This window comes from Drosophila sulfurigaster, chromosome X (assembly GCF_023558435.1).
Source record: "Drosophila sulfurigaster albostrigata strain 15112-1811.04 chromosome X, ASM2355843v2, whole genome shotgun sequence".
NCBI lineage: Eukaryota > Metazoa > Arthropoda > Insecta > Diptera > Drosophilidae > Drosophila > Drosophila sulfurigaster.
Window position 1 is genome coordinate 17969015 of NC_084885.1, and position 15411 is coordinate 17984425.

At 37.5% G+C, this 15411-nt stretch overlaps 1 protein-coding gene across 2 annotated transcripts; it reads left to right on the plus strand.

The window, feature by feature from the left end:
* The first annotated feature begins 1048 nt into the window (after positions 1 to 1048).
* LOC133847600 (uncharacterized) lies at positions 1049 to 11770 on the plus strand. Of its 2 annotated transcripts, none has more exons than XM_062282759.1 (7): positions 1049 to 1215; positions 6849 to 7060; positions 8147 to 8230; positions 8300 to 8437; positions 8502 to 8641; positions 8706 to 10905; positions 11508 to 11770. In XM_062282759.1, exons 2-7 carry the CDS (start codon positions 6881 to 6883, stop codon positions 11637 to 11639), a joined length of 2874 nt encoding a protein of 957 aa, XP_062138743.1. In that variant the 5' UTR covers positions 1049 to 1215; positions 6849 to 6880; the 3' UTR covers positions 11640 to 11770. The 2 variants fall into 2 exon arrangements, with proteins under 2 accessions (XP_062138743.1, XP_062138742.1); XM_062282758.1 differs by having other exon boundaries at positions 6866 to 7060.
* The last annotated feature ends 3641 nt before the right edge of the window (positions 11771 to 15411 follow it).

The window sequence follows — 15411 nt, forward strand, 5'->3', positions numbered from 1 at the left end:
CGAATTTATAAACTTTGCTAGATATGTTTAGCTTTGCCATATTAAGTATACGCATGTAACAAGTACTTTTTAATTGCAAAATCTCGTATGTTGTAGATCACTTTCAATTGAGCCACATATGCAATTATTTGCAGCGAGTGACAGTTTGGAAAATGCCGTAAGAAAGCTGCAGTCGAGTGTGCTCAACTGTAAAATACCCGTCACGCTTTTAAATAATAACTTCTGCTGTTGATGTTGATACAGAATACATATGTGGTATATTATGATGCTAATCAAGTTAATTGTTATATTTAAAACAATAATAAATGGTTGCAAAAACAATTAACTAAGAATTCTAATATATTTGATGATTAATTAGCAAATGAGAAATGAATTACTTGCGAGAAATGTTGAAGTAGCTGTTTTCAATGCAAGTCGTAAGCAATTTTCGGTCCCTCAGAGAGTCTTTTTCGCTCGCTCACTTGTGAGAGACTTTTATTTTGGCAAGAGAGAGAAGCAGAGAGTGAGAGAGAGAGACTGTCTAATGCATAACAAACGGCAGAGCAAAAACCAGTGCTAGGCGCAATTAAAGCCAGCGCAACAGGTTTGACATCATGCCGAGAAATACTCGACTACAAAGCCGACGATGACGATGCCGATGTTGATGCCGAATGTTGATATGGCCCTCCACTTTACTTCACTCCACTCCACTCCATTCGCTGTCGCGGTTAGTTGATCATGGCCAAGTTGGTTGGGGTGGGGAATGAGGCATGAGGGGAATGGGAGGCCGAAAGTGGCTCTGGCTAAAATAAATTCGTTGTGCATCGTTGACCAGCTGAATGAAAATGAGAAATGAGCAGTGCAATGCTGAGCGAGTTGAGTGTTAAAATTGCCTCAGCTCGTAAAGAGAGAGAGAGAGCGAGAGTCAGACACAAAGCTTGGCTCGCATGTTGGTGGGAGCCAAAGTCTCGTCGAGAGCGTGAGAGAGCGGAGCGGAAGTCGCTGATGTTGATGTGTGTTGTTAGGAGCTCCAAGCGCCAAGTTCCCAGCTACTGCCAAATAGCAAACTGGCTCAACAGTCGTTAGCTGGTAATCTTTTCGAGCACGTACGGGCACGGATCAGTTTTTGCGTGATTCAAGAGAAAAAAGAATTGATTCAAAATATACAGTAGAAAAAAGCAGAGAACAAAAACATAAAACATAATAACACACATAACGGTCGATCTAACGAACGCGGTAAGCAAAACGTGAAAACAACAACAACAATAACAACGCCAAAAATCAACAACGACGACGAACAACAAAAATTGCAAAACACGAATACCAAAAAAAAAAAAAAAAATCGAAAAAGTTTGAAAGAGTCGTAGAAAAGCAAATTCCCATCGGCAACATCGTTGCCAAATTCTGTTATTAATGGCTTAAAACTTACATACCTATATGTATGTACGAATGTATGTATGTATGTACGTAGTCAATTATGTAAATGATAGCAACAAGAGTGAGCTTTTAGCCCAAAGTGAAGTTGGTCAATACGTTGCTAAAACAAACAAATAGTCAAGTTTAAAAAGCAATACACTCAATTCATTTACATTACTTATGTACGTATGTATATACATTTGTGTGTATATAATTAAAGACATACATCAACGTATGTAGACATGCACGCATTATAATCGTAATCGGCTTACAATTATTTCGTTTTTTTTTTTGCTTTGATTTTTTTTACTGTGTTCAAAAGGTGATCAAACACACAACGCTGCATATACACATAATTTGTATATGCTTTGAAAAAAGACGTTGGCAGCAAAATTAATAGTTGACCATTTGTTCGGAGTACGAAGAAGTGAAGAAGTCTTCAAGCATCTCTGAGCACTTGAGGAATGTATGTAATTAGCTGCATTAAGCATACATACGTGCATTCAAATGAACAACAAATGTACTAAGAATGTACTAAAAAGTGTACTAAATATTGTACTACTAAAATATGCAAAGTATTTTTTATATTTCCGAGTGAATTCCAAAACAAAATCTTGAACCTGCGAAATACGTTTTCAAGAAACACATGTGATGTCATAGCTAAGTTGTTCAGCAAATGAGTCTTAACGTTATTTATTTTTAATAGCTTATATCTAAAACGCTGGCCTTTAGCTTGCCGAGTTTTAAAGTATTTGTTAAGGATCAGTTGTGGTATTAGATATAATACAATAACCAAGTCTCTAACTATATGCATCATTTGTATGAACTCTACCTCTATATGGTACTTGAGCATTTCGTCAAGTTTCAAAGCAGCCTAGCCAAAGTAGCATCCGCGTCACGTAATCATTAAGTCGGGTATGTATCAGAGTTGAGCGCCAAGGCAAGTTGAGTCAAGGGACAGAGCTGAGAGCGAGAGCGCTAGCGAGATTGAGATCGAGAAAGACGGGGGGCCAAAATGAGAGTACTAGCGAGTGAGCGAGAGCGAGAGAGAGACAAAAGACAGACAACAAGTTAAAATACCAGTTTTGCTCGAAATCGTCGTCATCTGGGCTGCTTCGCTAAAGCTTTTGCCAGCCAGGTAAAGCATTACCTGTGACTCTAGAGCTGCGACAGAGACTCAGACTCAGACTGAGTCTGAGTTCCAGTACCCTAATGTACACAGGTACATACATGCAATCGCTCTGATATACTATATAAATAAGTAAATATATATGCATGCAAGTAAATTCATTCTTTGTAGGTGCGTGCTCATGCATTCTAAGTTGTTGCTGGATTGAGGCCTTTTCAGCTGCACAAATGTGCAAAAGCTTTATTTATTGTTTATTGAGCACTTGTTCACGGATTAGACTCTTTGTCATAGCTGCACATTTGTAGCCACTGAAAATATACACATATTAGCATTTTCAAGGCATTAGCATTTTATGACCAATCATTTTCCATACATACTTGTTATACCATATCGTATTTTATAAATATTACTACTATACCATACTCTATCTCTTATTTCGGAAATATTTAAAGAGTACTAAAAGAAAATAAATAGTTTGATAGATAGTTAGAACATATACAGACTATAAAACTATTTTAATGATTTCCCTTTTAATAAGAAAATGAATTGATGTCCAAACGGAAATTATTTATTTTTGAAGAAACTCTTATGAATAAAGGAAATATTAATAACCTAATATCAATAAATTTACTATTTAAAAGGAAAATCCTTAATATGTATATGTTTTGTTGTCTGTATACATGTGAATTATCTATATTTCAATCTATTTACTATCTTTCAAACTTGGCTTAATTTGATCCTCCCCTAAAATGTTAATTTATGAAACTGATACAGCAGTAAAATCTCTGTTCCAAGACTAAAAACTATTATAAACTAAGTCTTGAATAGTACCATATATATTTCAAGTACAATTTTACATATCTCACTATTAACTTTTAAAAATTTGACATATTTTCTACAACGCCTAGTTACAACAGTAGAACTTATATTAAATAATCCACAATATTTTATAAACTAAGCAATGGATAGTGCCGCATATATTAATCTATGTTCTTATGATATAAATATGAGATTTGTGCTGAATGAGTAAAAACGAAAAATTAAAATCCAGTCAACAGCAAAGTTCAGCGCATAAGTTAGAGTGTCTCAAAAAGAGAAGTGAAGCGCAGACAGAGACGAAGTATCTGGTAGTTGAGCACTTTCCAATTGAAGCATTTTGTTTTCTTTTGTTGTCATTTGAAACTCGCTAAACATGTTCGAATAACCTTCAAAATATATATTTATTTTTTCAAATGAAGTCATGACTAAACTAAAACTAAAACTCTGCGAAGCGAGTCAAAGTAGCGAGCAGCGCAGGCAGCAACTCGATCCGTGGCGAATCTTTCGCCAACAAATTTCATATGCATGCAGTATTTTGTACTTTGTACAGTACGTACCCACTAAGTACATACGATGAATACGAATGTGTTATGGTGTGTGCTTACTACACATTATTGCAATGTACACGTACTCCGTTAAGAATTCGCCAGAGTCTCAGTCTGAGTCTGAGTCGGAGTCTGAACCTGAGCCTAAGCCGGTCCCAGTCGAGAGGCTTAACTTCAAGTCCATACCTTACTTAGGTCGATCTCCAAGCAACAACAACAACTATACAGCCCATGTATATTCCATGTCTGTGTGTGGGAGAATGTGTGCTTGTCTCTGTCTGTGTGTGTGTGTGCTTGGCCAAAACTTGTTTGGACACAAATGCTCAAATGAAGTAGAATTTTAAGCCAAACCACAAAGCCAAGTCTACCTCTAAAGATTTTGCTTTCGACGCATTGCAGCGCAGCTGTCTGCTGGTTATCCAAGGCGACAAGCTGACAAATATGGCAAAATTGTCGTAGGAGTTGTTTCATTGCTGTTTTTTCTTTTTCATTTTTTCTTTTTATTATTTTATTTTTTTATTATACAGACACATGTATCAATACTTGCATAAGTATACTATGTATTATCGATATGACGTCTGTTGTTGCATAATTCTGCTTTCCCCATCCAAAATATATATTTTCGGTGTCGAAGTCGATGTCGATGTCGAAGACACACTTAACTTTGACCCTGATTTGTGAGGAATCGAAAATAGAAATGGAATCAACAATAGATCAATTCCATTCATCCATTGTTTGCATTTCTATGCCGCTCTCCACTTTTTATATCTGTAACAATTTGATGGCCAAAGAAAGCCAACAAGAATGTGCTTAATCTCTCTCACAATGTTCTTGCGACGAACGAAGAACAACAACATGATAATGATGATGATGATGATAAAGACTGAAGACTATGAAGACTATGAAGACTTTGCTGTTCTCATTGTTGTGCCACAGTCTCTTTTTTGAATAAAGAGAAACCATGTACTAGAGTTTGTCTTTTATCTTTTGCTACCCTGCTATGGGCATAGTCAAAACATTGTTCAACCCAAAAACTATTTTCTTGCGAAATATGACTACACATTTAATATTTATTTCTTCAAGTTTTGGCAATTTTTCATCTGCTGAACACGCTATGTTTTTTTTTGAGTGGGTATATCGCAGGGTATCTATTAGTCATGTTTTCGCGCGTTGTCGCGCGTTTTTATTTGTTCTGCAGATTCGGTGAGTGTGGCAACTGCGATTTGGGCCGAAGGTCGTTGACAGTGGTGGGCCGACCGGCCGCCATCTAACGGTAACGGTCTCCATGTCCGCTTCAGCGCAATTCCAATTTCAATTGAAATTCAAATCGAAATAGGGCGTTCTTAATGTCTATTTAGAGCTGGTCAAACGACAATTGCCCAGTGATGTCCAAGTATCTAAGATCAACTTTCAGGTACTTACTATAAATCGCAAGTAGGATGGAAAGACTTTCTTATTTAATTTCCTATTAATACATATGTAAACTTGTGTACTCAAAGTTACAAAATTAACGAGCATCGCAATGTGTTTAAACACATGTTTTTTTTTATGCTAGTTCGAACATCATTTAAAGCAATAGATATATGTAAGTGTATCTATTTTTACCCTTAGTTGTACCAAGGTGCACCCATTTGTATCGTTAAAGCTTCAAAATTACTAGAAACATTTACTCTTTCTTTTGCTAGCGATAGTTCGAACATCATATAAAGTGTGTGCTAGCAATAGATCTATGTAAGTGTACCTATTTGTACCCATATGCACCATTATGTACCAATATATACCGAGCATTGCAATAAACCATTTGTTTTTTATATCAGCGATACTTCGATCATATTAAATGTGTTGAAAATTCCCTTTTTCTACTTTGTTGAACCCATATGTACTATTATGGACCAATGTATACCTAAATGTACCAATGTGTACCTAAGTGTACCTATGTGCATGTGAATGTATAAGGTATTTTGTTTTGCACTAAAATGGTAACCCCAATTTGGCAACTTGTTTGCAATTGCTGTCAGTTTAACTTATGCAGCTGTGCAGCTGTGATCACTAACAAAAGACAACAGCAACAGCCACAACAACTACAACAACATCAGCAACAATGCAAGTACTGCAGCTGCGAGTTGCTCTCCCCATTTGTGTCACGGTTGCAACTCCAGTCGATTGCAGTCGACCAACTGGGGCCACTGAGGAGCACATTACCTCCCCTCAGTCCAAGCTCGAGTATTGAATATGTGGGATTTTCGTGGGCATTCGTCGCCATCGTAGTTCACTCTATTTTACAAGATTTTGTTGCTGTTGTTCTCAGATAGAGCAAATGCATAACAGCTGCAATAGTCTAGAATATATTCTCGATCAGCTCGCGTACTTTTGACACTCAATTAAGAACGTAACGGATTAATAGGAAGATAAGATATTATTGGCATATCATTACAGTATTTGAATTCATATTGTATTTACATTAAGATCAAATTATACAAAAAGGAAGAAAGAAATTATTAAATTAAATTAAAGAAAGGAATTATTGAAGTAAAGTTAAACGAAATGAAGAAATAAATGTATAAAACAAATTAAATTAAAATAAATTAAATAATGAAAACTAAATAAACTAAGTAAAACAATAAAAAAAAAAAATGAAATGAAAAGTAAATAAATTAAATATAAAATAATAACAAAAAAAAAAGACAAACAAAATAAAATACAATAAATTAAAATAATATACAATTATTTGGCATCTAGCAAAAATCAGTTCAGTGCATTTGAAGTAGATTTTAAAATGTTTTCATTCAAATGATTAAGGCAATAAATTTTTGGAAGCAAACTTGATTGTAAGCAGACAATGCGATTAAAACACATAAATTTGCCATTTCATGACAACAATTGAAATATATCGAAAATTCTGTGATTCGGAATCAGTTTCTAGACAATCGCCGCTTTTGGTTGATTTCTTCTATATATAGTTTTATTCCCTTAACAGATAAATTCGAGCAAAATGAAGTCGGATCCGTGGCCGATGTTGGTCAGCGGTTTGCGTTGCATATCCCTCACTGCCCTCCTCTTGCTGCTGTGTGGCGGGCAGCAAACAGCAGCGCAATCGAATTACGTGCAACATGGCGAAAGTGGCAACTACTCCACAAACGGACTGCCCGAGGAGGCCACTCTGGATGGAAAAGTAAGTGTAATTTGTATTTTGTTAAACTATTTTTTTGTGGATCATATAACAAATGGTACTTGCAATGAATATGAATTAATCGCGTGCGAAACTATTTGTAGTGAAAACAATACAAATTGAAACAATTTTAAAAGTATATAAAAGTATTCTTATACATAGCACTGCTATATTGGTGTAATGAACTTTTTCTGTTTTACGTTAAAATATATTATATATGTAAATTCGTTCATTTTTGGTTTGCGAACGAATTCATTAATTTCTGCAATTATCTAAAAACAGAAAAATATTCCCGAAATTAGTTAGTAAATGTTAAAATTGTTTGGCGGAAGTATTTTTAAAAGTAATGCTAATTTTCATTTTGCATCTGTAAATATTCTCAGCACAGAGTAACATTAAATTTGAAATGTTAGATTAAATTCTCAAGCTAATTGCAAAGTCAATTCGAGCGGAATAGCAAATATTGTGAGATCTTAGAAATTTTGTGATTGACTGAGATGCTTTTCTCACAGCTGTTCCATTGTTCAATTATCAGCTTTAAAATATAGCAACTATTAACAACAAAAATAATAAAGTAGCATTCTCGTACTTCCTCTCAATCAATTTGACTAGCAATGCAACTCTATCTACGCTGTTCAAATAAACATAGTTATATCAAAAATCTGAACACACAAGTTTCTTATCAATTCCGCAAACACACACATAATTATATGCCTTATGTAGGAAAATGTGAAAATATAAGTATCATAAATACACATAACACAGTTAATATGCAAGACTATGGGAAGCAGTGCTGGAATTTCTTTCGCTGAAACTGAGGCAGTAACAATAAAAAATTAACTTACTACCTCGTGAGTATCGAGGACAAGCAAAACAAAGTCAGATGATGGGAGCCCACACTGGTAGCTTACATAATAATCACACAACGAGTATATCAAAAAATTAGCCTATTGAATAATTAATTTACTCGACTTGAGCCAGACAGTCAGAGATACATCGACAGAGCTTCTTCCCACACGATGAGCACACGCGATTACAATTACGTTTGTTATTGTTTTTCTTTGTTTTGTGCTTTGCTCTTTTCTGCAGGTGACCAAGCTCGATGACATTAGCCCCTTGATCTTTCTGAATCGCACCAAGGCCGCTCTCAACTGTGCAGCCGGCTCAATGCAAGTATGTGAATTGAATTTGCTTCACTTGATGACAAGATTAACCGATTAATAATCGATTCGATGTAAACAGGTTGATTTGAAATTCAACGATCCGTTCCATGGCATCATCCAAGCGGACTACGATCGTGGCAGCGCTTGTCGTGTCAGTGGCAAGGGATCGCTTAACTATCGCCTCGAGTTGCCCCTGAAAGGATGCGGCACCATTCAAGTAAGAGTTGCACAGCTCTTCAATCGAATCCTCAGCTTAACTATTTTACTACTCTTGCTTGTAGAATCCCACACGCGTGTTCACCAACAACATCATTGTACGCTTCCATGCCAATCTGGAGATGGATGGCGATGAGATCATCACAATTGTGTGCCGCTACCCGCCGCCGATTCCCTCACTGCCGCCAGCACTGCCAGCTCCCATGTGAGTCTTGATTACCCTTCATAATCATAATCCCCGATTACTGAACGCTTTCTTCTCTTCACAGTTTGAATCCAATTGCCACAAGCGCGATCATACAGCCACCGCTGAAGAGCATACAGATCCTCATGATCATCTGTGCCATCATGTTCCTCACTCTGTTGCTCCTTGGTCTCGCCGTCTCCTACTATTGTCTGCGCAGTCGCCCCATTCCTGTGGTGCGTCGCCTACCCATGAGCATGGGCAGTGGCTCCGAGATCACCAAGCTGAGTGGCAGCAGCGTGGGCAACATCAGTGCCTTCGAGGGCGTCAAGATACCGCGTGCCCATGCCGCACTTCAGGCCGTCTACAGCTCGTCGGGCAGCGAGGGCGCACTGATCCCATCGGATTATCCCAGTGAATCGCATTCTGAGATCGAGGAGATTGACACACGTTCATTGCCCTTCAGTTCGGCGGGCAGCTTCGAGAATCGTGCCTTTGTCCAGGAGACTTCGAGCATTTACAGTGATCATTATGCGCCCGCTCAGGAGATGCCCGCTGCCAATGCAGTGATGACAACGGTGCAACAGGAGATCATCGCCGGTTCACCCAAATTCGATGTGCAGGTGCGTGTCAAGAAATCACCGATACCCAACTCACAATCGCCTGTTACCTCGGACACGGAAAGTGTTGCCACGCTGCGTCCCGACCGCAACAATCTGTCCACGATCATGGAGGCCTACGAGGATCGCGAGAGTGTGCTGACAATGGACACACTGCCCACGCACGTTGAGGAGACAATGCAATCGCAGTTCACCTATGTGCCCGAGCTGCATCCGGCACCGCAACCCCAACCCTTGCCCCATGTGGCCGAACCCATGTTCTCGGTGTACACGCGCACACATCACGAGGTCGTCGACGGACGTCCCGAGACCTGGTCGGATTACACTGACGGACCAGCGCCCAGCGAGATAACCGATCTGTCATCAGAAGTACCCGACAATCATGTGCATGAGACGTCCACGACAGCCCTGCACTACTATGAGGATGAGTATGTGCCCGTCGAGCCGATGGTAATGCCCAAGCCACTGCCAGTGACATCGCACACCGTGGACGATGTCTATTTGCGCACGGTCACCGAGAAGAAGACCATCGAAGATATTGAGAGCCACAAGCGTCGCGTCACCGAGTACAAGAGCAAACCGAAGGCACCATTGCCGCCACTACCACCAGCTGTCGTTGTGCCCGATCCCAAGTTCGATGTGCGTGTGCGTAAATATCCCAGCGAAAGAGAGCAACAACAGTGGGAGAACTTCTCGGACATTTCCAGTGCCTCGGGTCTGACGCTGACACCGAAGATGGAGCGCTCGGAGTTGAGTCTGGCACCACCCGCTGAGCCACCGGCACAGATCCATGACAACAAACTGAAGTTGACCAGTCCCGAGCTGGTGGGCAACATGAAACCGATCGAGGTGCCGCCCCAGGATAAGGATGTGCCCAACTGGGATGTGCTCATACGCATTCTGGAGGAGCCCGAGATGTCCGAGATGGGTGCCGACGACGCCAGTTCGGTGCACAACATTAGCTACGACGATCGGGCCAAGTGGAAGGAGATCATCACCACGCAGTCCTCATTGCGCACAATGCTCACCGAGGCGGTGGTGCGTGAGGACTTTGAGCGCATTCGCCAGGACACACGTTACGAGCGCATGTTTGAGCCACAGACCTGGGACGTCATCATCCGCATTCTGGCACCGCCGCGCGACGATGATCCCGACGTCGAGCTGCGCACCCCGAAGCGTGGCAAGAAGTCGGCGCCACAGCCGTGGGACACACGCTCGCGCCGCAGTTCGCTGCCCACGCTCTATGAGTACGACAGCGATGGCGGCTCGAGTGTGCGCACCATACGCAACGATCCTTCGATGCCGCTGCATGGCATGGGACCCGTTGGTGTCGGACCCGGTTCGTTCCACATGCAACAACAGCGATCGCAGCGCAGTTCGCGTGCCTCGTATCAAACGGATCACAACGACTTCCGCTCCATGTCCGAGGTGACGGTCGACTTTGGCCGCCCGCAGCCGGATCATTTGGATAACTTTAGCGATGCCAGCTCATACTATCGCATGCAGTATGACGACGACGAGGACAGACGCTCCTCGTTCCATCGCTCGATCAGTCACCCGTCGTTGGCCCGCTCGGCCAGCGAGTTCACCGAGCACTGGACTGCCCCCGATGACATTGAGATCTCTTCGCCGGAAGGCACGCCCAGGGCTCACCGTGCTCGTCAGGTAAGTTTATAGCATCTCGGAAGTTTATTTAGTGAGATTTTGTCACGGAAAGATATGTATATATTATAATATATACGACTTTTAAGATAAATATTCGAAACATTTTCAAAAAGTAAAAGTAGTTGAAGAAACCATCGCAAATCTATTTTTCCAATTAACATAACCATTCGGAATTTTATTTAAAAGTAAAATGTATAGGTTGAAAATAGAAGAGAAATACTTGATAGCAAATAAATATCAGAAACATTTTATATCGGATCACACATATGTATTATCGTTTAGTCTAATATCAAAAAATTCATTAATAATTTAAAAAATCGAATTCGATGTCAATAATTTAATTTCAAATATGTTTAATGTGAGAAAATAGAAAAAAGAGTACTTATTTGTTGAACAAACCTAAATCTTTGTTGGTTCTAAGAACTGTTTTACAAAGCCCAACCAAATTTAGAATGTTGGTTTGACTAAATTGATTTCGTTTAGAATTTAGAACTTTGGTGTGAGTCGGTACTAAATTGTATTCCTCTTTTACGCAGAAACTGCAGCTGCTAAGTTTAGAATTTTGGTTTGAGTCTAGACTAAATAGTTTTCCTATTTTACAGCCACTGCAGCTGCTGCCTGGCCAGGCCGGAGAACAACGCATCGTGGCCCAATCGCAGAGCGAATACGTGGAGACACATCGCAGCATTTACCAGGCCGAAAAGCAGCTACCACAGCCACCACAAAAGTGGTAGGCGTTCGATCCTTAAAACGATTCAATTTAATACAATTTTTCACTATTCAAAACTAAACAACACACAAGCAAATGAAATGCGCTTCGGAGAGGGGTATATATAATGCATAACACACACATGATATTAAACAACAAAGAAAACTTGTAGTAAATTGCTTAAATTCAGTTGAATCGCTTTATGGAATAATCCGAAAATCTATCTAAGTATAATAACAATACAATACTACTATATAAATCTAACAAAAGTGCCAATTATAATTGCCTGACATACTAGTTAGCAGCATTAACGAAAATTCAATTATGTCTCTCATATGCATTTACCTTCAATACAAAATTATCGATCGATCGATCGATCGCATGCGAAACCCTTTTTAATGCATATTTAATTAAACACACACACACACACTTTACTATTGTAAGCAAGAGTCAGCCGAAAGTTGAGCATGCTGATTGAATTTATTTTTAGTACATAAAGAAAATATAAATACATACTATCTACATACATACATACTTATATACTCACATCGAAGCTGAACAAATGAATGTTTAACTTTGAGAATATATACTAAAAAATTATGCTGCCTTTTTGTCGTATATTCTTCAGTCACAAGTCAAGCATGAAATTATTGTTTATGCCTTTTAAATATAATTTAATTACATATACATACATATACAAACTACTCAATATTGCATGACATTCCTAATTATCGCCGTGACACAAGAGACAAGTTAACCATAAACGATTATGGGGAAACTTCACAATTGAACAAGTATTATTAAAAACACTATTGATCGAAGGCATTATACAATTAATTATATATAGACATGTGCACAATTGTGCTTTGGTCCCGAACTCGTTCTTTTGAAATCGAAATACATTTCCCTTTCAAATAAATGATTTTGGGACCAATGACAAGTTTTCTAAAATGGTGAAATTTCTTAATTCGAAGTTGCAGACGAAGATTATTAGTTTAGAGCTGAACAAAAACATCGCTGCAATACAAATTTGTTTTTGTACTTATCTTACACTTTGATCAACCCACCAGTAAGATAGAGAAATTGCTTTTTTTTTATTTTATATATAGTACAATCTGCACTAAATTGAAAAATATGAGAAATCTAGATAACTGCAACAGCATCGATGTTTTTAAGGCTCTATTTTAAGTATATAACGTTCACTAATCCGTCCAATATATAAATATACATATTTAAGCTAACAAAAAGTATGAAAGGAATGAAACTAATAGTATGAATCGTGTATTTAAAATACCGTTTGATTGGATTTATGTACAATGTTTTTTTGTATTTCAGTTTCTAAAACTTATTAAGAACTACAAATTATATATGTTTGCATAATGTTAGTGACAGTGCTTTAGTGATCAAATTATACTTATGTATGTACTCTCATGTACATATGTATGTAAACCGCTTAAAAAAAAGACGAAACTATAAAAAACTCACTTAATATACTGCCTGCATAAAGCAATATTAATATTACTATTAATATAATTACGTAGTGGTATTCAATGTTTTCGCATAAACTCAATTCTAGGTGAATATAAACGAATACTGCATACGAGCAAACAAACAATACTAGATTATTATTTTGTATCGTAATAGAAATATGCCTGTAATTGAAATACTACAAAGACAATAAATAAATAAATCTACTAACAATCCGGATTACTGTTTTATTTCCACAATATTCAATATTTACTATATTGAATACTTGTCCACACAACCAAAAAAAATGTGTATGCTATCCCGCTCACACACACTTGCCATCTTGTCTTATCCATGTTCAAAAATTCCCTCATCATTGGAATTTTTGTTCCGCACAGAAGTATGCAACGTTTATTTTCAATATGGGAAAACAAGTCAAGATGTCGCGCACCTGTTCGAAATTCGTGATCAGCCAAAGGCAGGTTTTAAACCAAGCTTAGCGGCGTTCAAATCGGTTAACGCCATTTTGCACAATGGTTTGTGTGTTCGAATTAAGTTGACGAAAGCGCCATCTTTTGGAAAAATTACAAACTTCTCAAACGGGTACATTTGAAATTTAGCTGAATTCAAACCGTTTTTTTGCTATTTGGTAGGTATATTGGCACAATGGTTTGTGTCTCAGTAAAGATGAAGAAAGAGGCCATCTCTTGTAAAAAATAGGTACTTTCTCAAACGAACAGTCCATTTTTGAATTCAATTCACACTCAATTTACGCTATTCATTTAAATATTTAAAATGAAATATATGTATATAAAAGCGGTGTCAATTAAAGTCTTATGTCTTAATCCATTCACTCGGTTTTCAGTAGCATATACTATAATATGGAATACGAAATTACTACTATTGTTAAATTACTAAAGTACTTCGAACAATAACACCGAAGATATATTACTTTTTTCAGTATATATTCTTAAATTTTGTTCCCTTCCTTTGATAACTACTTTCAATGTTTTCAGAGTCTACAAAATTTATTTAGGTAGATATTATTTGGAGAAAAAATTAATTAAACAAAAGAAACGAGTATATATCAGTTCAAATCAATTTTTCAAAAACAAATACCTGGAAAATTGAGGACTATTGAGCAAATCAATTGGATAATTTTATTGAGAACTCGGCTCCCTCTTGTTCAATTATTTAATATCACAAAAACAAATTTAAATGAGGTCAAGAGAGCTCTGAAAAAAATTCAAATATGAAAAGCATATTTTTAAAATAAAAAACTGAAAGATGGTGGAAAATAAAGACCCAAGATCATTTCTTTATTTTATTTTACACCAACTATCAGACATCCTTTCAGTTTCATCTTTCAGTACGATATGATATCTTAACCCATCTATCATATTTAATAAAGCAGTAAGTAACTTTTAGAAGTCTTAGTAATTCAAGTACCCAATTTTTGTCATATAAAAAAATGTATTTCAATACAAAATTGCGAGAACATACGATCCTGATATATTCGTGTTCTTTTATCTCATAGTACAACGTTAGTTCTCATGTTCATAAATATTTATCTAAGGCATGGGAAAATATTTGAGTAGCATGCTTGACCTTCAACACACACACATATAGCAAGTGGAGCGATATGCGCATTTTTGCACACGAAATATGTTAGTATAAATGTTTGTGTATGTGTGTGTGTAGTAGTATTGTTATTATTATTATTTTTGCCTGATAAGCTGTAAGTTTCCCACAGTAGCGAACGAAATAAACCAATGAAAATATATAGATATCCCATGGGAGTAGAGCCAAAAACTGATAAACAATTATTACGTAGCCTAACAATGGCAACGACATAAAAACAGAAATAAGTCAATATGTGCAAATTTTGCAGAATTTATTTATTTTAATTTTTGTGAAACTTGAAAATTTCTAAATTTTATTTCAGAAAATGTTGAAATACTCGCACACAAGGAATTCTCAGATTGCAACTTGCGGACTTGCAGCAAACATTGTTTGGTCTAGACTCTAGACTCGGGCGACTTTCGAAATTGTTGAGTTCGAGTTCTTTGGTGAGACCACAAAAAGAGGTTGTGTGTGGCAACCGCAGCCCAATCGTTTTTTGTATGATAACTTTTTATCTCAGTGCTATCAACATTTGTAAAAAAAAGAAAAAAAATAATAATAAGAAGAATATTTATTTGGTAGTAGAACATTTCGTATTTATTTATTTATTCAGCAGCAATTGAAAACAACACTCAAATTGATAATGAACTTGAGCTCAACGCATAAATCAAAGTCACTCTTTTATGTTTTTATTTGGTTCGCCATGT